Here is a 23297-nt window from a genome sequence, read left to right on the forward strand (position 1 = left end):
CAACATTATAGAAAAATAAATTAAATAGATAAATAAATAAACAAACAAACAAAATATTCAGAGAATAATACTAAAAATTAATAAAATTAAGTAAATAAATAAAATATAGATAAAACATAAATGGGATAATATTAATAATAATAGCAACTATAATAACAATTAAGTAAATAAATAAATTATATTAGCAATTGAAACTCTTAAGGGATTTTCTTTCTTTTCTTTTGAGGGGAACCCGAGGGATAGGCCTCAACCAGATTTTTTGTTGGTTAGCTTTTTTATTTCCTTAATATTGTAGCAATTTAATAATTTAGTTAATGTTTTATTATTGATTTAACTAATTTAACTTAGATACCTATTTAATTTATTTAAAAAATTTTAATTTGACTTAAATGGTTAGATTTAAGTTTGTGATTATTTGGTTACATTCGGTTTTAACTTTTCCCTAAACAGTTCAGTTTTAACAATTTTTTTAGGTTTTATTTTCTATACATGGTTCGGTTCAAATCCAAGGCAAAGAAACAACTGATTGACCGAGTTGGGCCCATAGCTAGTCTTTATGGTAAAACCAATATTTGGGTGCAAAATACTAATTTGCATAATTCCAAATGACAATTGAGATTTGATTTTGTCATACAGAGTGACCATCATTACAGACCGGAATTGGCCACCTTAAACATTGAAAAACACAATTATACAACAATATTTGATTAAAATTTGGAGAAATCTATAGGGGAGTCCAATTTATTCTAGAAATACACTATTTGGAAATGGTTTATCAGAAAACAAATATTAGATAAGGGTAGTAAAGAAACTGAATGATATATAATGTGGGCATCTTCATCTCATCATCTATAAGACTGGGATGTATAAGAAAAAAATGAGACAAGATGGGGCCGTAGAGGTTCAATTAATCTACAAATAAAGCTTTCTATAGACAAGCAAAACCACTTCTACAACCTGACCCTCTTTAAAAGCACAGCCATTTCGGCTGATGATGGACTTAATGCTTCATTTGGATAACACTTCGCAAGAACAGCTTCCAACCCTTCATACTTATCTAGAAAATCTACCTACAAAAGCACTCACCCAACAGCAAATATCACCAAAATAACACATATATTCAAATGTATTCAATGAAAATGTATGCTTCCAATATTATTACATACCTTGCACTTCTCCCACAAGGAGGGTAGCAATTCATCAGATGTTATTTGCCTTTGTATTTTTTTGTACATTGCAGACAACCTCTTTTCAACCTGGGGGGAAGAAATATATTCAAATTTAAAGCTATATGCTATAGAACTGGAAACAGAATAAAAGATAAATGTTTGAAAAAAGAATAAAACATGATTCCATACCTCAGATTCCACCAATGTCGTCATGTCAAGTATAGAGGATCCAGCATAGAGACACACCTAGAGAATCCCCCAATTAAACAGTGGAAGTGATGTTTAAAGTTTCAAATAGGCAATACAAAGGATGGACAGATAACAGTGTTTGCAGGCATTATTTACTACCACTTCTTTTATGTTAATATTTGAAAAAATGATCTGCATGGGAAAATGCAAGGTTGGCAATCATAATCATATATTCACGAAATGCTGAATACAAAGAATGGAGAGTGAACAGTGTTTGCAGCCATTATCTACTACCACTTCTGTTATGTTAAGATTTGAAAAAATGATCTGCATGATATGCAATCACAAGCACATATTCATATCCAAATGCATAGCTTTCTTTCTGTCTGTAACATTAGAATGCGAGGATTGTTTTTATAAATAGTCAAAACTAAATAACATAATTTATCTGATTTTTGCGCATAAGGCATAAAACTAATCCCAATATCAAAAACCTCTTCTGGTTGTACTGTGTACAGAAGGCTTTCCAATTTCTGACCAAACTGGAAAAGCTTTTCGAATTGCTGTTGCAAACATGCCATTCAATGACACCAATGAGAAACAACGGAGACTCTGTAAAAGGTTATCGATTTTACAAATAAGACAGAATTACATCATTAATGATGGAATTTATGTATCTGGTTCCAGCTTGCACACGGTTATCACCCGCATTTTGATAGAATTCACCCAATATAGGAACTACATTTGCTAGTCCATAGATACTGCAGAAGAACATATAATTGTTATTAATTAATATTACTCATTGAGAGCATGTCATGCATGACCTTATGTTCAGATAGCCACACCAACCTGGTCTGAAATGCTGCATAATTTTCTAGGAGTACAATATCTGAATGCTTCGGATCCATTTGAGCTACTTTTTCAAAAACACTAAACATGGTCCTCACCTGCACTTAACAAAACTACAGCAAATCAAATTGAGGTTGATGCAAAATGATAACATTCTACTGTTACAGCCAATCCTTGTTTCATTTGCCTTGACGTTAAATTTACTTTTAGTTCTTCTGGCAGCAAATCTATATTTTAGTCTCAATTACACTTAAGGTGCTGGCCAGATATAAATCAAAGCAGAGTGGAAGTAAATTCAGACCGTGGACAGTGGGAGTTAAGGAAATACAGTCAAGTATTTTGCTCAAATCTTGCAAACATTGAACTCTAAGAACTAATCTTTCAATTCACATTGTTATCCACCTAGGGACTGCAATGTCCAGTGCCAGATAACATGATCGCATTGCAACAGTAAATCACAAAACACAGACAATCTGCTTCAATCATTCAGAAATAAAATACAGGTTCTCTGTTATCATCCCCCCCCCCCTTTTTGGTTCTATTCGCCTAGAGACAGTTATAGAGACAACTGCTGTGTGAACAGTCACACCTGTTCGAAAGGCGGTTAGGAAAATATACTAATAATAGATGAAAATACAAAATAATACGTAAGGGTGTCTTAAGGCCTTAACACTTGGCACACTCGGTGGACAGATTTCCATGAAAGTGAGTGAACCCAATGTGCTAATCCTAGTGGAAGTTACGTCTATGCTTTGAAGGAACTAGCTGAGATCCAGCTTGGAACCCACCCGCCAAGACTACCCGAGCCCGGACCCGATGGCAGCGGGTGAGCAGACAAACATATAAGCTGATGCTCCTTTCCCATAGAACGTGAAGCAGCTAGTAAGCTGTTGGATTCTCCTTGAATTTTACTGGAACAATGTTCGATGGAGTTAGAAAATTCTGTCTTGAACGGATCAGTCATTAGCTCTTGACATTTCTCCAAGTTTGGGACACCAATAGTCACGTAATCCACCATATCCTTCTCTTGATGCGTCGCCAGCTCTGCCTTTCTTTTGACTAACATTGCTTTTTGTCCTTGTCTCGGGTTATTTTCTTGAACTCGTGTTGAATTCGCCACACATGTGTTTTTTCGAAAACTAAATATTTTTTTCATGTTTTGAAATCAGAATTGCGAATGATGCATTGTGTTCTTAGATTCATGTTGTTTGAACATGCAAGAGCCCCTTGGGTCCAGAATAACTGAAACCACATATGACGGTGTGATAAGCTGGGATAAGACGCCCTCTTTGGGTAAAATATTTGGAATTTTGTTTTCTTTGATCAACATCTGGAATAGATTATCCGGCATAACTCCATGATACAGCTGGAGTCTGAATCCATTCACTAGTTTGGGCACATATTGTCCTTGCAATGTACCTAAAGGAAACGTACCATCATTGTATACTTTGAGAATCCAGAATGGTCTGGTCCACCAAATATTTAATTTGCTGAGGAGTAATCCTGATCGTGATGGAAAAACCAATACTGCTGCTCCAGGAATGAGATCCTTTTCCCTCTTTTTCCGATGGTGATATACCCATCCTGCCCTTCGTGCTTGTCGTACCTCACTTTGCAGCTCACTTAACTGTCGTAACACCGTTGCTCATCAAGCTGGAGGAGTATTTCTTTCCTCGCTCAAAACGCTTTCATGTTCATCTAGCCGTTCTTTTACTGCAATGCGTAGGCTTGGTTCGATGAATTCCATAGGTACTACTGCTTTCTTTGTAATCTAGCGAGCTGCCCATAACGCCGATTGCAGTCACATGTGCCAATCCGTCCGATGCTCGTTCACAATTTTCTTCAGTATTCTCTGCAAGTTTTGTTTGTTGAATTTGCTAAACCATTTGCCTGTGGACAATGCATTGTTCATTTCTTGTGAATGATCAGGTGTGTAGAGGTGAGATTTTGTATGACCTCATTGATGAACTGAGATCCTTGATCGCTGACCAACTCCACTGGACATCCAAATAGCGTCATAATATTCTCGTACAGGAAACAGGCTAAGCTTTTGACCTCTGTTGTCTTGTCAATCTTTTGCTTCAACCCATTCGTCACATTCTTTTGCCACCTTGGCTGTAGGGATAGGCAATGGCTCGGCTCAAGCCTAAACCGTTTGACTTAGCTGGCTTGAAAACGGCTTAGAGGCTCGGCTCGGCTCGGCTCGGCTTGGTTTAGGCTTGAACTTGCCTTAACGGTTTGATCTCGGCTCGGCTTGGCTTGAGCCTCGCCAAACCGGCTCAACCGTTTAAGCCGTTTATAAACTTTAGAGAGAGGGGGAGAGAGACAACAGACAAGGGGAAAGAGAGAGAGAGAGAGCGAGCGAGGGAGACTAAACAGACGATGGGAGAGAGAGAGTGAGGGAGGGAGACCTACACAGACGAGGAGAGAGAGACAGAGGGAGGGAGACAACATATAAGGAGAGAGAGAGAGAGAGAGAGAGAGAGAGAGAGAAAGACTACAGAGACGAGGAGAGAGAGAGAGAGGGAGGGAGACAACATATAAGGAGAGAGAGAGAGAGAGACTACACAGAGGGGAGAGAGAGAGAGAGGAGAGAGAGGAACTACATAGTCGAGACCACAGACGTGAGAGAGAGTGGGAGAGCTTGTAGAATGTATACTATAGTATATAGTATATAGTATATAGTGGATCATCTGAGAGAGAGAGAGAGAGAGAGAGGGAGGTTTCTAAACCGGTTTAGCCTAAACCGGTTTGTGAACCGGTTTCGGCTTAGGTTTGAGATCCCGTAAACGGTTTAGGCTTAGCCGGTTTGAGATCCAAGCCAAACCGGCTAAGCCTAAACCGAACCGTTGCCGATCCCTACTTGGCTGCATCCTTGCTGACTGTGGGCCACCATAAATCAGTCTGCCATATTTTCCAGAAAAATGACCTCCCGATATGCCTTGATGGGCCTCCAATATGTAGTTCATTTGCTCAGAGTGTTGGAAGCAACGACAGAACATTCCATCCGTAACCAGCTGATATAGTGCGTCACCCATTACTCAGTTCAGCAATGCTAATCTTTTCTTTTGATCTTTACTCAGTTCAGCACAGAATGTGTTCATGGCACAAAACCGCACCATGTCAGCTAACCATTCATTGGGATTTGTTACGCACCTGTGGGATTTCGATGCATACTTTGAATAGCATCTAGAAAGTCACCTACGACCCTGATTGGAGGTTAGCCATCTTCGATTCTGCCTAAATAATCAGCTACGGCGTGCTGGGGGCCAGGAGTGTGCACTATGTCAGAGACAGATTCTTGGAGCAATAGCATCCATCGTGCTAGTCTCCCCGTCACTGATTGTTTCTTTACTAGGTAAAGTAGTGCCAAATGATCAACATGAAAGGTGAACTTATTACCCAGTAAATAATGACGAACCTTCTACATCGAACAGATCATGCTAAGCAAGTGCTTCCCTTTTCGTGGTGTTGTAGTTACGTTCTGCTTTGGAAAGATGGCAGCTAGCGTAGTAAAGTGGGTGAAACTACCTCAGTCCATGTTCCTGCATGTGAATACTCCCGATGGCAATGTCTAATGCATCAACAAAAATGTGAAAAGGTTTGGTCCAATTGGGAGGTTGTACTACTGGTGCTTTTGCCCAGATGATCTTAAGCTTGCGATATGCCAGGTCTTCAACTTTCGTCCAACTAAAGAGAGTGGCATGTACCGCAGCGTGCAATAGAGTAGCTAAATCCACAAGAAAGCATAACACCCGACTATGCCAAAGATTCTGTCTGAGGAACCTCATGAGTTCCTTTGTGTTTCTTGGGGCTTTCGCATCCATGATAGCTTGGACTTTGCTTGGGTTGATTGCGATACCTTCTTTGGAAACGACATACCCGAGTAGCATGCCGCTCTGTACTGCGAATGCGCATTTGGCCGGATTAAGGCTCAACCTTGTCGTGTGACACTTCTGTAAGCATTTTGTCAAATATTCGATGTGTTCAAGGTGTGTGCTGAAGAGCACGAAGTCATCCAAGAACACTTGCATGAAATTCAGTATGAAGTTCTCAATGATTTCCATTACCATCCTTTGGAAAGTGGCTAGCGCGTTCTTCAATTCGAACATTCATGACAACTGCCACAAAACCCCCCCATTTTGTTACAAAAGCTGTCTTCTCTTGGTTCTCTGCCATCCTTACTTGGTTGTAGCCGTCCCGCCACTGTATCCAAGATCATATCTGTGAAGGGTAATGGGAATGGATCACTGATTGTGGCTGCGTTGAGCCTGCGATAGTCCACTCATATACGGAGTTTGCCATTTTTCTTTGGTACTACAATGATCATGGATAGCCAGGTAGCTTTGTCGATTGGTTTAATGAATCCCACTTTCAAATGTTTGTCGATTTCCTCTTTTATCTGCAGTGCATAGTTTGAGTTATCCTATATCATTGTTGTTTAACTGGCTTGGCATCTTCTTGGAGTTGGATGTGATGCTGGTAGAACTTTGGATCGATGCCCTTCATCTCATCGTAGCTCCAAGCAAATACATCCTTGTATTCTTGTAAGATTGCAGTCAGTTTCTCTTTGAATGCCACGGGTAATCCGGTACCAATTTTCATGATCTTGGGATCATCTGTTGTGCTCAAGATCAGATCCTCTAGGTCACCTTCCTGAGTGTTTAAGTTCCTTTTGGAAGTTGTCTTCGGCGCAGACAACCTCCTGAATGCTATCTGGGAGTGGATTGGACTTATAGTGTTCAGCCAGCCGCAAAATGTCCATTTCGAACAGGTTTACCAAGTTTGGGATTGAATTGAGAATGTCCTCCGCTTCATCATCCTCCAGACCGGAAGATGTGCAATCCTTCCGTGACTTGTGGCCTATGCTGCCTAGAGAGTTGGGTGCGATTAACTGGAATCTGGATCTTTTTAGTCCTTTGCCGAATTTTTAGATATGGCTGATCCCACTTTTGTTCTAATTTGACCTTCTTCATCCAAGGATGAGTTCACATCATCCATGTGGACAACCAGTAAGGCGATGTTGATGAACACTCCACCGATGTATATTGGAACACATGGTAACATGCCGAGGGGGCGAACTAGTCTCTGGTCTGCCATACAGAGTAGTGGTGCGGGTTCCCAGCCAGATAACCCAAGTTTCTTGCATAAGTGCTCCATAATGATATTCACGCCTCAGCCGATATCGGCCACAATACTGCTCACCAACTGTCCCTTGATATGAGCATCTATCTGTATGGTTTCGTCATCGTAACCTTCAGCGAGGTATCCGGATCTTGGTCACTGGTGGAGACTGTCAAGCTTTGTGCTCTTTTGCTGTCGTTAGTGGAATAGAGGTACTAGGGCTACCAGCTCGTCCACACGAAATGTAATTTTCTTTTTTCATAATGCCTCCCATATGTTTGTTTCTCCAGTTGGACTTTTGGGTTCATGTGTGAGGGCTGGGGCGGTATGTTCAGGGGTTACCGTTTTATTGGTGATATTCTCTTGCAATAGCAACCCTCTTACTTCCTCATGGACGTTCTTCTCTACTTCCCATTCATTGTGCTTGGTTTGACTATGGGTGGCGACAAACACCTCTACAGTATCTTCACCTTCCATTAATTTGACTTGGACCATGTTTACTGCTGGTTGTGTGCTTTTTCCCTTCTCCTTCAGAATTTCTGCTCGGTATGGGCAATTGGTTTTCTTATGGCCTTTTTCGTCGCAAATGAAGCAGCGCTTATCCCCACCATCTTTGTAGTCTCTCCATGGCTTGCCGTCTGAATTTCCTCTTTGTTTGTAATTGGGGCTACCTTTATTGTCAGGATAACTTCCTTTGGGCTGGTTGGTGTGTTCTGTATCCGGGGATTGTCCTGAAGCAATTGAGACAACTGCTACCTAAGCAACCGGTTTGTTCCTACCATCGTAATGACATGTGTGGAATGTTTGTTCATCTGACAGATAGTGCACCATTGGTTGTTTAGTCCACATTCTGTAGCTAAATGACCGGGATGTTTACATCGAGGACAGCATAGGTCCTGCCGAAAACTGGTGGATGATCTTGTGAGGCTACCATCCATTGATGTGGCCACCATTCCAACTCCAAAACCCCTGGCACCAATCTCGTGGTAGCCGGCTATTCGCTGTGCCATGGTGATGAAGTCCTTGTGAGTTGAGCACGGTGCGTAAATTCATGGGCATCACTTTAAAAATATTCTGTTGAGGAAGGCATCAGTTGGTCTAAATGCTGTTTTGATCCACTGTTGCGGGAGAGTAAAGCGGACAATAAAATCCCTCACTGGTTCGCCTAATCTCATCGTCATTATCTGTAGTGAACCAACCATCACCTGCTGGTCTGTATCTTCCTGAAACTGTCTCAGGAAAACTGTCTTGAGATCCTCAAATGTGGGGAACTGTGCATCATCCAAACATGCTCTCCACTTAGCTGCTTCGCCGATGAGGACCAACCCGAAGGCTGCCTTCTTCTTCACCTCACCAGTGTTTGCTCCCAGCTTGTATTTCTGGAAGCACTTGAACTGCTTGATGAAGACACCGGGATCTTCAACTAAGGAACCATGGAACAATATGAACTTCACCATGGATGGTGACCTGGGTAGTGAATCAGCTGCTGGGGGTGGTACTGTCACTGCCTCCTTACCAGTCTCTAAACTCCCTTCTGCGGAATGGCTTATACTTCTGAAACCACTCTCATCCTGGAGAACAAATGAATAAAGCGAAAATTCCTGACATACATCCAATATCCCACAACCTTCTGGTTGGGGGTACTGAACACTTGGGAAATTTGATGAGCTTTTGGGGAAAATGTAGATATTCTACACAGACAGGTGAGTGATCCAAGATGGAGCAGTGTATATAACTTCCATGCCACGATGGTTACTCTAACCACTACATAACCAGAAGCAACCTTGTGTACTCTTTCACACACTGCTGATCATTGACAGCATGAAAATATAGCCATTTGATCCTCAGATCCCATGAAAGAAGGCACAAATAAAATGCTTACCAGCTTTTTATAGGCTGCATCAACCATAGCTCTTGCATTACCCTGAACTAGATTTTCCAAGTTTCGTGCCAAGTCCGCAAACCTACCAAAAATGTTAAATGTGAAAGTTAGCCCTGCTCAATACAAAACAAGGTTGTAAAATATAAAGTATAAGGCAGGTCAATTGTGTGTAATCTGCTTAGGCAAAAAGGAAAGAAATACGGATACATCATGTTTATACTTGCATCTAGAAAATGTATTCTTCAAGAACGTCCTTGGAAAAGAAATCATTCCTGTATTTTATACCTTGCGATGTATGTGAACACACCAATCTGCTTAAGATTACCATGCCTTTCAATATTATTGCACATGTCATCAACCAACTATAGAGACAAGAAAATGTGAAAATTAGAGTCATATATATGATGTCCACGCTTTTATCAATAGAACACCTTTAGAGACAGTGAAGTTTCCAAAGTTATTTAAGCAGCAATCATACTCTGTTAAAGAATTTTGTGATCCTAGTTTGCAAATCGATCAAGAGACGCCGAACAAAACCAGCAGAATCAGCTTTCTGGCTGGACAGAAAGCGTTCTGTTGCCCCTTGCATGGAGATGCATCTTAAAGGGTCTGATTTGTACGCCCATTCTACTACCGCAAAAAAGTCCTCCTAAAATGAATCTCTTATGACAGTTTAAAATGCGTCATGTGATTAAAATCTACGATCCTCCTGAAATCTGAACTAAAACTTACCTGAATGCCATCCAGGAGTTCGTCCAGAGCTTTATTAAGGGAATCAAGGTCTGATGAGTCCTTTCCAGCTGTACAAAAAAAGTATTTATGAGCAATTAAAACACCCATTCATCAAACTGATTTGAACCAGAAGTGATATCACACTTACAACCATTAGTAGATACACCTGGACTATTTTTGTCATCTTCGTCAGACATCCTTCTATCAATTGATTCAGGTGGCACAAGAGGCAAGACATCAAAGCACATGAAAGATGCAAAGAATGTGCTCTATTGACAAAAAAATGAGTCACTCAATAAACTTTCTTGCAGACAAAAAATGCAAAAAACTATGGTTCAACTTCTCCACTATCTGCTGGACAAACTAAATGAAGATCTCAATGAGAAATAAAAGTAAATAAAATGTCAGCCAGATGTAAATGATAGAAAGAAAGAAAGATAGATATATTAACGTCTTTTAAGAGGCCAAAATGGCCTATAAGACCAAACACGAGATTACATCTTAAGTGTTGTCTCGTCTTTGAGACCAACAAATCAAAATAAAATAAATATTACTCCGTAAACATAAAAGTAACATAGCAAGATTTTTAAATGTGTCAAGATCTCAGCACTAGTAAGAACCAGGTTTCGCTTAGAACCAGCCTTCAGGCACTGCCCGATTGCAACTGAGGCTTTCAGTCCTATTTCAGGTCTCCAGCATCTGGATTTATGTCTTAAATAGTAACTAAAAATTAAATTTGTAGTTATATTTAATGTGTGCATTTTAGGATTTCAGTTCTGTTGAAGATGCATTTTGGTTTTATTCTTCAATCACTCTTGGATCTACCTGTAAGAACTCCACATTTCAGCCGATTGCTTTTCACCCATTAAGGTGTGCAGGTTCGTTCTTTTTACATGTGCTTTAGGAGAACAAAAAATTAGCTCAGGATCAGATACCAAAATGGACAATTTCCTATTTCTTGCGAGCACACAATTTTCTCAGCTTTTCTTCAGCAGAAATAACACATTTCAACCTTTCCTGGATCTATTGTTCATAAACAAAGGTCTGTTACATCTTTGAATCTGTCATATATTGAAGATTATATTTTGAGATATGTGGGGATTAAAACATGATGCATTTGTTTTCTATACTCCAATGCAGCAGGATTAAACCTGGCCACAAAGCTTTAATGAACTGTTTATAAACTCCACGACATAGTAAGTTCTCAAGATTGCAACATAAACCAAAGGTGAACAGCAGAAGAAAATGCCATATAAAAGATGAAACATTATCTTAATAAGTTTTCAAACGAAAATAACCTCATCAACCAACAAAGGTATGAATATTCGAAGCATTTTAGCATAGGCCTCTGAGGCTGTCGGAGTATCCACACTGCCAGCTCCTTGTCCTTCTAACCATGTTCCCCCTGGATTTAAATTTCGGTTTACCTTGGTGCTTGCTCTTAATTCCTTCCCAAATTCTCTGGCCTGATAGTACACAAAACAAGACTAAATAAATAAAGAAAATTTCTGAAGGGAGAAACTAAGTCAGTGTCTAAATTTTGAATTCATTAAGCTTAAAATATCATGTTGGCGTTCATATTCTCTTGCTTATATAAAGAAAGTATTTCACACCTCACGTCTCAGTAGAAAATTTAAGGAATGGCAATATGCCCTCCGTAATGGCATCAAAGAGCTTTTATCAAGATTCTAACAGAACAAAAAAAAGAGTAAATTGCTGAATGATAGTAAATAGCTGCAAAATTATTAAACTAAATCATATGGTAGCACACCTTTAAATGTTGAAGCATCCTGGCATATGTGCGACATTTAAATCTTAAATCTGCATGATCTGGCCTTTTGAGTTGTCCCGTCTATAAAAACGTTTTGGAGGATATAGTTTAGTAGGTGCATGTAATGCATGAAAATAACAAGCTCCAATCCAGCACCATAGAAAAATAGGTTTTGTCATTGATCATGAAATCTACTAGACTGGAAAAATAATTTTGTAGGAACTCCGATGCCCTCTTTACAAATGTTGACTTTATTATCTCCAGTTCGGCCCGTTTTTCTTTTACCTGTGATTAACGCAACACATGAACATTTATATACATTCAAAAGCACAGACCAAGAGTTCCAACTCAGGATTCAGGTCAGGCAATGAAGGCAGGGATATTAAGTTTTTTTCCATAAAAGATATCACAGCAACGCTAAGGTACACAAGTTTTATAATAATGGCTGATCGATTCAATGAAGAAGAAACAGTCTTCCTTTAAGACCTTGGAGAGAAAATTCAGGATAGTCATTGATTGGAGAGAAACTTTATGAAATATCTCTGGAAAAAGTAAATACAACTGTACTTACTGCCCGCATGTTCATATAGCCGTTCTCCAAATGGGGCGACTCCAGAGAACGTAATGTTTGTGTCAACCATTCACATGCCTCCACGTTTTGTGGCATACGAGCCTCCTCGAATGATCCCACAGTCAATGATGACAAATACTGAATAGAAATGAATCCATTTATTAATTAAGTGTTTGAGAGAATAGACATCAATTGAGCTACAAGATGGCTTGCCTCATTTGGTATCCTTAACAGCTCCAACAGGTTGTTCAATTCCTCAACAAGTGCAGTGTTATTAACTTCCACCATCTCCAATTTATTGTGTCTCATTTCAATCTGGGACAATAATTTAGGATCCTCAATTTTATCTATTCACAAAGCTATCCTCAACATCTACAAAGTATACTAAAGTTGGCCTATGATAAATGAGAGTCCTCTTTTTACACACCGATTGAATATCTTCACGCATATGTGTCAGCTTCACATTGAACATCCGAAGCCATTCATCAAGATCATCAACGTTGGAAGAAACCATAGTTAGCTGGTACAAAACCTGCACATAACTTGTGTTCTAAATAATAAATAAATAAATAAGATGCAAATATATGATCAGAACCATACCTCGTCCACAAGTGGCTGGCTCTCTAAAATAAAATGAACATTTGCAGCTTCTAATGCAACAAGCTCTTGCTTCAACCTCTCAGACAATGCTTCTGCTTTATCAATGCCCATAAGATACCTGTGAATTTAGAAATGCCAGTTTAATGAAGATTAGAAACACACAGTACATCCCAGTTGCTACAGTATAGAATATCTGCTACAAGCATTAGCTTTCTAGAACAACCGCAAAGCAAACACAATTGTTTTATATCCAGTTCTGTTATTTTGATATGATTCACCACTGTTAGTGAACCTTCCAATCAGGATTAATCGCAGCTATTTGTACCCTCCTAATTCCCAGGAAGAAAGAAACATGTGTTAATGTCTTTTGAGAGGCCAAAATGGCCTATGTGATCAAACGAGTCAATATATTTTAAAATGTTGTCTCACCTTTGAGAGCAATAAACAAATATAGCTAAATTAATAAAACTACCTACAGTGCCAATAAATCTTGTTAGTTAAGCATTTGAGCTTAGATGAACTGAAACTGCCAAAGGTACCAGATAATCTCATGAGAAGAAAGAAGAAAGAAAGATATATTAATGTCTTTTAAGAGGCCAAAATGGCCTGTGGAATTCCCTCCTTAAACAAAAAATAAAAGCCGTAAGTGAACAATGGAAATCCTGATTTCCATGTTATTCACATCTAATATGCATAGAATCATGTTTGAAATTTCTCAATGACCTTTAATTTTTTAGAACATGATGTCTATATCTGAAAATTCACCTATATCATCAGTTATCGTTTTTCAATTACCTTAATATAGCTGAAAATACAAAGAAGCATTAAGAAATCAAGACATGGCAGCACATACGGATCGAGTAGCGTTTCAATATCTTCTTCTTCTGCCTTTGAAACTAGATCCCTCTCCATAGTTATTGTTGTCTCCTTTAAGACATCAGTAGGGATAACCATTTCAATATCACGAGATGTTGCCAGTGGAAGTGCCTTGGCATTTTCCTGTACATGTAAAAGGGAGTACATCTCATAGTACTAAAGTGGATACTAGTAAGTAGACTAGAAGCAATCCCCTCCCTACACTTGTACCCAGGTTGGCATTTGGAAGCAAAATATGAACTCACAAAATGCAAAACTTCAAACCTGCGCCCAAAGAGCCATTTCTACCACATCCAAGCCGATTATCTTAGGCCAGCGGCCAAGATTTTCTTTGCATAGTTTTAAAATGCAAGTCAAGAACCTATTTCTGTTGATAGAATACCAAAGAAATCCAATCAAAAATAAAGAAAAATACCAGCTTTGATAAAACCACTCACAGTAGGAACTGACTTCACCTGTCATCAACACTCCGCATACTCCATTGTGGTGGAGACACACTTTGATTTTTCAGGTTGTCAAATCCCTAGAGATAAAATAAATTGAGATATAAGATAAAAATATACACATGGTTGTATTAACACACAAGATGGAGAAAGGACAGAGAATGACCAATATGAATGTACAGCCAGCCATATCACTTGGTACAGCTTCAATCTTGATAAGATGCTTCAGTTTATATGCTTTTTCTGGCTAAATCAATTCCAAAGCCCATGTGCTGTAAGTTCATTGCTCAAGCCAATCTTCATATTCTCTTAGCAGTATTTTCATAGTTGGTGATATACCTGAAACCCAAGAGATGAGATCTTCAACACTTGAAGGTTTACCTCAAACTTCTGTCTGGTTTCTGATCTTTTTGCTGCATCAAAAAGTTTGTTTTAAGATCTAGCATTAACTTATTGACATATGTAACTGTGTAGAAGATGAAAATTCTGCGATTAAACTTTAGAATGTGTATGTGGTAATGAATAAATGATTTAAAGAAAGAAAAAGATAGATATATTAATGTCTTTTAAGAGGCCAAAATGGCCTATAAGACCAAACAAGACATTACATCTTAAGTGTTGTCTCATCTTTGAGAACAACAAATCAACAAGCCCACACCATGTTGCAAGAGAAGAACATGCCCAAGATCTATAGGGCAGAGGCAGCAGTTACGGCTGTGTATCTCATCAATAGGTGCACAACTGAGGGTGCCCATGACATCACCCCTCACAAGAAGTATTTTGGGACAAAGCCAGAGCTTTCACACTTAAAAGGTTTTTGGCAGCATTGCATATGTGCATGTACTTGATGAGAAGCAGAGAAAGCTTGACCCAAAATCGGAGAAGATGATCCTCGTCGGTTATTCACTTGAGCAAAAGGGTTATAAGTGTTTTAACCCCGTCACTCTACAGTCATGAGTAAGCCGAGATGTGGTATTTGATGAGGTGGCATCATGGTATGGCCTTGCATCAGTGACCCCCCTTGTGTTCGAAACAAGCAGATCTGGAGCAGATTCTGAGAGTGAAGAAGAAGAGATGCTGACGACCATTATGAGTGGAGAACCAGCAGAGAGTCTGCCTGCACTCCAGCTGATTGGACCTGAGGTGTCGTCTAGCAATCAGAGTCTTGCAGGCATGAAGAAACCTCTGATGTGGTATCACCTTGTTGCTACACCCGCCGAAAGAAAAAAAAGGGCAAGATGCCTGACCAAGAGGCCAAGGGCACAACATCTGTGAAAACTCAGATCAATCACCCCGATCGGTTGACAATAAGTATGAAATAAAGAAGGCCCTAAAGGTGACCAAAGGAAAACTCCGTCAATCGAACCGACAAAAGAACCCAATAGTAAGGTTCGGGTACAATGAGTACATGGCGCACCACTATGTATTCATGATGAAGGTCACTGCAGACCAAGAACCCGAGACTTACAAAGAAGCTGCCCAAGATCCCCGGTGGATCGAGGCAATGAGGGAGGAAATGCGTGCGTTGTTTGACAACGATACTTGGGATTTAGTCCCATCCTTTGAAATAAAGAAAAAGTCAATTAGTTGCCGTTGGGTGTTCAATATAAAGCATAATACGGATGGCACGGTCAATCGGTTCAAGGCTCCGCTAGTCGCCAAAGGGTATGCTCAAACCCATGGCGTAGACTATGAGGAAACATGGTGGCAAAAACGTGAGGATGGTAATTGCACTCGTAGCAGTGAGAGGGTAGCACTTGCATCAAATGGATGTGAAGAATGCATTCCTCCAAGGTGAGCTCGAGGAAGAAATTTACATGATGCAACCACCAGGCTTCGAATCGAGCAAATATCCACATGCAGTTTGCCGATTGAAGTAGCCGCCCTATGGACTGAAGCAAGCCCCAAGAGCATGGCATTCAAAGATCACATCATATCTTCACGACATTGGCTTACAAACGTCAAAATCTGATAACTCGTTGTATATCCAAAACAATCCCAAAAACCCCGTCTTCTTAATCTTGTATGTCGATGACCTTGTCATCGGTGGAAAAAGCCTCACCAAGACACAAAAGATTAAAAAGCTGCTTTTAGAGAAGTTCGAGATGGAGGATCTGAATGACTTACATTATTTTCTCGGCATCGAGGTCATTCGAACTCCAGAAGGGTTCCTACTCTCACAACAACACTATGTGTTGAACTTACTCTACAAGTTCGGAATGACCGAGTGTAAGTCCATCTCGACACCCCTTGATCAAAATATGAAGCTAACTGCTGATTCTGGCAAATTCTGCGAGCTGACACAGTATCGCCAAATAATCGGGAGTCGTATCTACTTAACTATCACTCGACCAAACCTCAGCTATCTGATTGGGCTTCTTAGCCAGTTCATGCAAACCCCCCGCGATACTCACATGGATTGTGCTAAGCGAGTGTTATGTTATGTTAGTGGAACACTTGATTATGGTATCTTCTATAAGCGTGGCGTACCAGTTCGACTCGAAGGCTTCACGGATGTTGATTGGGCGAGCAATGCATCTGATAGGAGATCCACTTCAGGATTTATGTTTTCACTCGGTAGTCGAGCAATCTCTTGGAGCAGCAAGAAACAACCAACAGTGTCTCTATCGAGCACTGAGGCGGAGTGTAGGGCCGCAGCTAACAATCAGCAACGGTTCGGTTTGAGAGTGTCAAAAGCGAACCATTTAAATTTTTTGAAACTTGAACTGAACCACAAAACCGTTAAACCAAACCGTTAAAACTACGGTTTCGTGGTTCAACCGTTAAACCAAACCATTAAAAAAATTTCAAACCGTTAAAACTACGGTTTTCACCTAAGGTCAAAATTCAAATTTAAAATTTTTAAATTTCAAAATTTTAAAGATTTTCCTAAAATGAAAAGATTGTTTTAAAAATAAATAAAAATTAATTTTAAAAAAATAAAAAAACGTTAAAACGCGGTTTCTAACTATTGAAACTGAACCTGAACCGAACCGAACCGCTTAAACCATTAAGCCGTGGTTTCACGGTTTGGTTTGGTTCAAACCAACCGAACCGTTGTTGACTGTTAGCTGCAGTTGTAGCTGCCTACGAAGCTGTATATGGCTTAAAAGACTGCTGAAGACTTCAACAAATTGGTGAACAAGCCAATACTTGTCCACTGAGATATTCTCAGCAGCATCCAACTCGCAAAGAATCCGGTGTTTCACGCCTCGACTAAGCACATCCTGGTGCACTATCATTACATCCATGAGCGCATATTGGTCAGCGACATTGACCTCCAATACATTGGCACCAACGGGCAGGTGTCTGATATTTTCCATAAGGTGCTAGGTCTCGACAAGCTACGGCAATTCTCAGTGGATCTCGGCCTTAGACCACTCAATATGCTAAACTTGGGGGGAGTACAAGTACAAAGACGAAGGAAAACATGGGGAATCAGCACCATAAAAGAGGAAGAGTGAGACCGGCATCGGCAAAGTAAGGCCGGCACATCTAATCCAACTTGACCCAGCAAGTTAGAGGAAGAATTTTCAAAGCCCGGAATTTTTTAAGTTAGAGATAAACCCAACCCTATCGGCACCCTTGATAAGCTCGAAATTTTGGATCAGCAAGATCGACCTTGCTAGATCAAGATCAAGTACATAGGAACAATGGGAAAACCACAGTCTAGTAGTCCGACCAACTGCAGCCGGGTCTTTAACTACACCAAGACAACCAAGCTTAAGAGGACACACAATTGACCTTGAGGGGGCATGTTGAGAATCAACCTCAACTTGTGTGAACATGTGCTTATGAAGAAAAGGACGATGTGTGAAAAAGTGTGTGAACACACTTTATTGTAATCTGTGTAGTTGTCGAGTGTTAATGTGGTCAAAGAATATTAGATCTCCGAGCCAGACCTCAACTATCCAGTCGGGCTCCTTAGCCAGTTCATGCAAACCCCCCGCACCTCACATGGATTGTGCTAAGTGAGTGGTACGATATGTTAGTGGAACACTTGATCACAGTATCTTCTACAAGTGCGGAGTACCACTTCGACTTGAAGGGTTCGCGGATGTTGATTGGGCAAGCAACGCATCTAATAGGAGATCCACTTCAAGATTTATGTTCACTCGGGACCATAGTTCCTAATATTCGCGTACGTCCAATTTACTGGACGTACACGAACGTTTGCAAACGTACGCGTATGATACGCGATATTCGTTTGACTTTTTTTTTCTTTTGACTTTTTTTTTTCTTTTGACATTTTTTTGGTTTTTTTAATTTTTGATATTCATAATATTTTGTGAATAGAAGTGACATCTGACACACATACACACTCTCTCTCTCTCTCACACGAGAACTGACAGATTTTCTCTCTCTACAAAATCTAGATATCTAATATACATATTACATACTCCCTCACACAGACAAAACCCATAGCTCCTCTCTCTCTCTCTCTCTCTAGAGTCTAGATATACACTCAATCACTGTCTCCTCACACATGCAAAACAGGGCTTCTCTCTCTAGACCACACACGCTCTCTCTCTCTCTCTCTCTCCCCCTCACACACACACACACACTATGTACACCATATACACCATATGTATATATAATATATCTATGTACCGCGTATGGATTTCAATCATACTTGGAGCCTTTTCACGTATGAGTATGATACGAATATTGGCGTTTGAGTATGACACGAATGGGACGTATGGCTAGAACTATGCTCGGGACTTGTATATCAAACCCCCTTGGCCCATTGTGTTTAGTTGATGATCTTTAGTTGATTAATATAGCTTTCTCTTCAGTGCATAAGTTGACATCCCCCTACTGTGTATTTTCTTATTTTCTAGTTATTTTCTCTAATTCCTTCTCTTGCTCACACACCCACTCTCACACACGCACCACGCTTCCGCATACTCAACTCTACGAGAGTTAGATTCTTTACACATCATAACTCTTGCTTCATTCCTTTGGGAATATAGGTTCTTTTAACATATCCCAAACACTTTCACATGTCGTGCAAGATCGAATATGTGGAACAATGTGACGTTTGATTGACAATGCAATGGGAGCATGGGCTTGAGCCTCCATATCATCTCACTTAAGTTGTGACGAAGTAGATTGTTGAGGAATGGAGCTTGAAGCATTATTTGAGTCAGCTATTCCTGAAGAGCAGAGAGCGTTTGGAGAAGAACTTGACGTTGGACGTTCATCAGATGCGATGACAATGTCCCATAACTACTTTGTAACCAATACAAGTCTCATCATGTATGCCCACATAGGATAGTTAATACCATCCAACTTGTCTTAAGCATTAAGCATGCCAAAAATATTAATTTCCTCAGCCATTACAAAAAAATTTATATCAAGAAATATGGATGAGATATTTCAGTATTTGGTGGTTTTCTTCACCAAAATGTACCAAAGCAATAAAATATTGAAGAATCGTACAAATAGGCTGAAAGAAATAGAGAAGAGTTATTGTGTTGTGCTGGAAACTGGTTTTCCTGTGCTAAAAAACGGTTGTTGCAGTTGTGCAGTTAGGTTTTGAGATTGCTGCAAATTTTGTTTTGGATGTATCTCCAGAACCAAAAATCTAATTCGGGTGTATAAGTTGTCGAAAGAATCGGCTCAAAATCTACTTTATGAAAATGGGAAAATAGAAAAGATCTCGTCTACTGCAGTTTTCTGTTGTTCAAACTGTTTGTCGTTATAGATGAAGAGGTTCAACGTCTTCTTAGAGGGGAAGAGATAAAGAGAAAGATCTCTATATGCTGCCTATTAGGAGGAATATGATAGAGAAAGTAACCTCAACCTGCTCTGATACCATTTATAGAAAATACAAGGACCATAGGCTAACTCTCACACAACAAGATCACTTAGGAGTAGATTAGGAAAAAGGAGCTTGTGATTACAAAGATGTAGAATGGTTTATATTCAGTTGAAAACCCAACAGTCACTTAACTAGGTTCACGTTATTCTAACTATGTTCACACTGAACAATTACTTAACTAGGTTCACACTATTTTAACAATATACACAACAAAGCTTTCATAGGATACACATTAAATGTAACAACCATGATGGATTTATGCACATTTTTGGCAGATCCATGATATCGTTGGAATGCAGCTGAATTGATATCAAAACAATGACAGAATATGATGGAAATGCAGCCGAATTGATGTCATGTGAATGCAGTTGAATTTTCTATCGCAGCCCATATCGTTATATGGGAGACGAGCATTTTGTTTGTTTGATATAAAAATGAAGAAAAAACCCAAGAAAAAGATGGAGACATCTTGGAAGATCAATCAACAAAACTACAATGGCCATATTGAGAGTAATTGGTTCAGGAATCAAATAAAACAAAAAAACTACCAGATAGAACTTCCACAAAAGTTAAACAAAATGTAGATGTGCAATTCTCAGGCAATCTACAAAACAAAATGTAGATGTAGATATCGATCTGTGAAAGAAAAATGCTTATATAGAAAGAGCATTCTGTTTTGAGGCAGGAAAAACAGAAGTTTATAAAAATTGACAGGAAATTAAATAAAAAAATTTTGATTTGGAGTTATAGCTCTAGAAAACCCAGCTGGCTATGTATATGTACTATAATATGATTATATACATAGAGAGAGAGAGAGTGTGTGTGTGTGTGTGTGAGAGAGAGAGAGAGAAAGAAAGAAAGATATATTAACATCTTTTAAGAGGCGAAAATGGCCTATAAGACCAAACCAGAGATTACATCTTAAGTGCTTTGAGAGAGAGAGAGAGAGAGAGAAAAGAAAGATATATTAACGTCTTTTAAGAGGCCAAAATGGCCTATAAGACCAAATAAGAGAGAAAGAGATAAGAGGAAGATGCATTTACTTGTGAGGGTAAACACTCTCTGTTTGGAGGAGACGCTAAAGCCATTGCTCTTGAAGACTCGGAAAGCCATGAGTATTCTGTTGTCCGTGTCTCTGAAGGTCGATTCCACCAGGCGGAGAAGCTCTGCATCCTCCGCCATCGCTCAACTCTCTCTCTCTCTCTCTCTCTCTCTCTCTCTCTCTCTCTCTCTCTCTGTGCTGTCGCTGAGGATCGAAGAACTCTCTCTCCTTCCTCCTCCTTCTGAAGAGGAGAAGAGATCCAAACCAAGGAAGCAGAGTTCTTCTGATCCGTTGCTTTCCATGGATGGAGCCGATGGCGTCAGTTGTCGCCTCCATATCCTCCGCATCACCAGATCACCTCTCTCCCTCTCCCTCTCTCTCTCTCTCTCTCTCTCTCTCTCTCTCTCTCTCTCTCTGGAAGGTTGTGCCGTTGACTCTCTCTCTCTCTCTCTCTCGCTCTGTGTATTATATGTTTTCACAGAACAGACTGTCTTCTTGGATATATCTTTTCAAAAGTATGGTCCACCATGCATAGTCCTGTCTAAATTTGGCAATATAGCCCTAATTTGGCAATACATTCCTAATCTTAATAGACAATTGGTATTGGTTACGCTATCAACTAGACGTCAGCAATGGCTCCGCTCAAGCCTGAACCGAGCTGTTAAACCGTTGGGGGTTCGGTTTGGTTCATGTTTGAGCTTCCTCAACCAGTTTGAGCTCAGTTTAGAATGGCTCAAGCTGAACCAAACCATTTTGGGCCAAACCGATTAAGCTAAAACTAAACCGTTGCCGATTCCTATAGTATCAACCCCAATCCCGCAAATGAACCCAAAGCATATGGTGTCACAACAAGGAATAGCTATTTGAGTCTATGTACAGAGTTAATATATGAGTTAAGATATGTTTTGAAAGACCTTACATGCCAGTAAGGTGTCCCAAATTAGCGTGATGGAAACTAAATTAGCAACCAAACTGCCTTCAAATGAAACTGTAAGAGGATAAAACATACTCTAATGCACTTAGACATCTTTAAAATAAGGTGTCCCAAATTAGCATGATGGAAACTAAAGTAGCAGCCAAACTGCCTTCAAATGAAACTGTAAGAGGATAAAACATATTCTAATGCACTTAGACATCTTTAAAATAAAATGTGTGCATACAACTATTATACACACGATGTAGAACTCCAACGATTATTTCTAAGCAATATGCCAAAGTTCAAGAACTTTTCCTAGACTTCTTGCACAAAACACCATTTTCTATCAATTATAAAGTCGCCCCATAAATGATTATTTCTAACTTGTCTTTTTAACTTCGTGCTTGGTCCTTGCGTGTACCCATTGTTGAGATCTTTTTACTTTATCTTGTCATGAGATGAATATTCGGCTTCAATAAGTTGTACTTATCTTGCCATAGGACTACAAACCCCTCCTTTGTGCTTATTAGGGGTTAGGAGATCCTTGTCGACATTCACATCATTGCTAAAGAGTAGGTGATGTATGATACAAACAACACGAGAACTTTACATTTTGTATCTACCTTTCCAATTCCAAGAAAATCTAACGTCCCTATCCCATTTAAGATTCACTAGCTCAACTGCGAGTAAGTAAGGCTTCCACTTTCACTGAATAGTTTAGTGAAGTTCTATGTTGAACCTTCATGTTTAATTTGTCAAATGCTTATCATATATAAACTTCATGGGCTAGGGGTGAATGGAATTTCATACAACAATATAGTACATGATTAAACAAAAATAATCTAAGGGATTTTCATACAACAATTTTAGTACATGATCGAAACAAAATAATCAAAAGAAAGAAATCTTACTCCAAACTTTTTAATTGATGTTTCATGAAATGTTGTCATTTAAATTCAGGTACCAACAATTTAGAGTTGTTTTGTGATTGTCATGGTGACAAAGTTAATAAAGATTATTAAGGATTCATATACTTGTGGGTTTTTGTGCTTTAAGAAGAATATATGTTCTTCAATGATGCAAACCATAATCAATATTTCCAACACTTATAAGCAAACCATAAACAATCACTATCATTTGCTTGATTTTGGATACTCAATTAGATATGAAAACATTTTCAATCCAATCTTCTTAATATTTTATCGGAACTTTCGTATGATGAAGTATACTATCAATGTGATTGGCCTATATAGCATTGATGGACGAAGTTAATTATTAACATTACGTGATCATAAAGAGAAATATTAGA

The 23297-nt window shown here is 39.3% G+C and overlaps 1 protein-coding gene across 1 annotated transcript; it reads right to left on the reverse strand.

Moving 5' to 3' along the window:
* Positions 1–689: 689 nt before the first annotated feature.
* On the reverse strand, positions 690–21405 carry LOC147854871 (exocyst complex component SEC3A-like). Its single transcript, XM_087330996.1, has 25 exons — positions 21074–21405; positions 14546–14619; positions 14373–14453; positions 14219–14286; positions 14028–14130; positions 13741–13886; positions 12888–13005; positions 12715–12819; positions 12501–12602; positions 12288–12425; positions 11873–12001; positions 11717–11797; positions 11559–11633; positions 11244–11411; positions 10088–10214; positions 9946–10013; positions 9692–9862; positions 9499–9575; positions 9214–9295; positions 2208–2305; positions 2011–2119; positions 1721–1921; positions 1359–1415; positions 1167–1256; positions 690–1070 (listed from the first exon to the last, which is right to left on the reverse strand). Exons 1-25 carry the CDS (start codon positions 21210–21212, stop codon positions 951–953), a joined length of 2727 nt encoding a protein of 908 aa, XP_087187122.1. The 5' UTR covers positions 21213–21405; the 3' UTR covers positions 690–950.
* Between the last annotated feature and the right edge of the window lie 1892 nt (positions 21406–23297).

Source organism: Azolla caroliniana, unplaced genomic scaffold (assembly GCF_043228905.1).
Source record: "Azolla caroliniana isolate FFs.n. ecotype wild unplaced genomic scaffold, voAzoCaro1.0.p SCAF_15, whole genome shotgun sequence".
In the NCBI taxonomy this organism is placed as follows: Eukaryota; Viridiplantae; Streptophyta; class Polypodiopsida; order Salviniales; family Salviniaceae; genus Azolla; species Azolla caroliniana.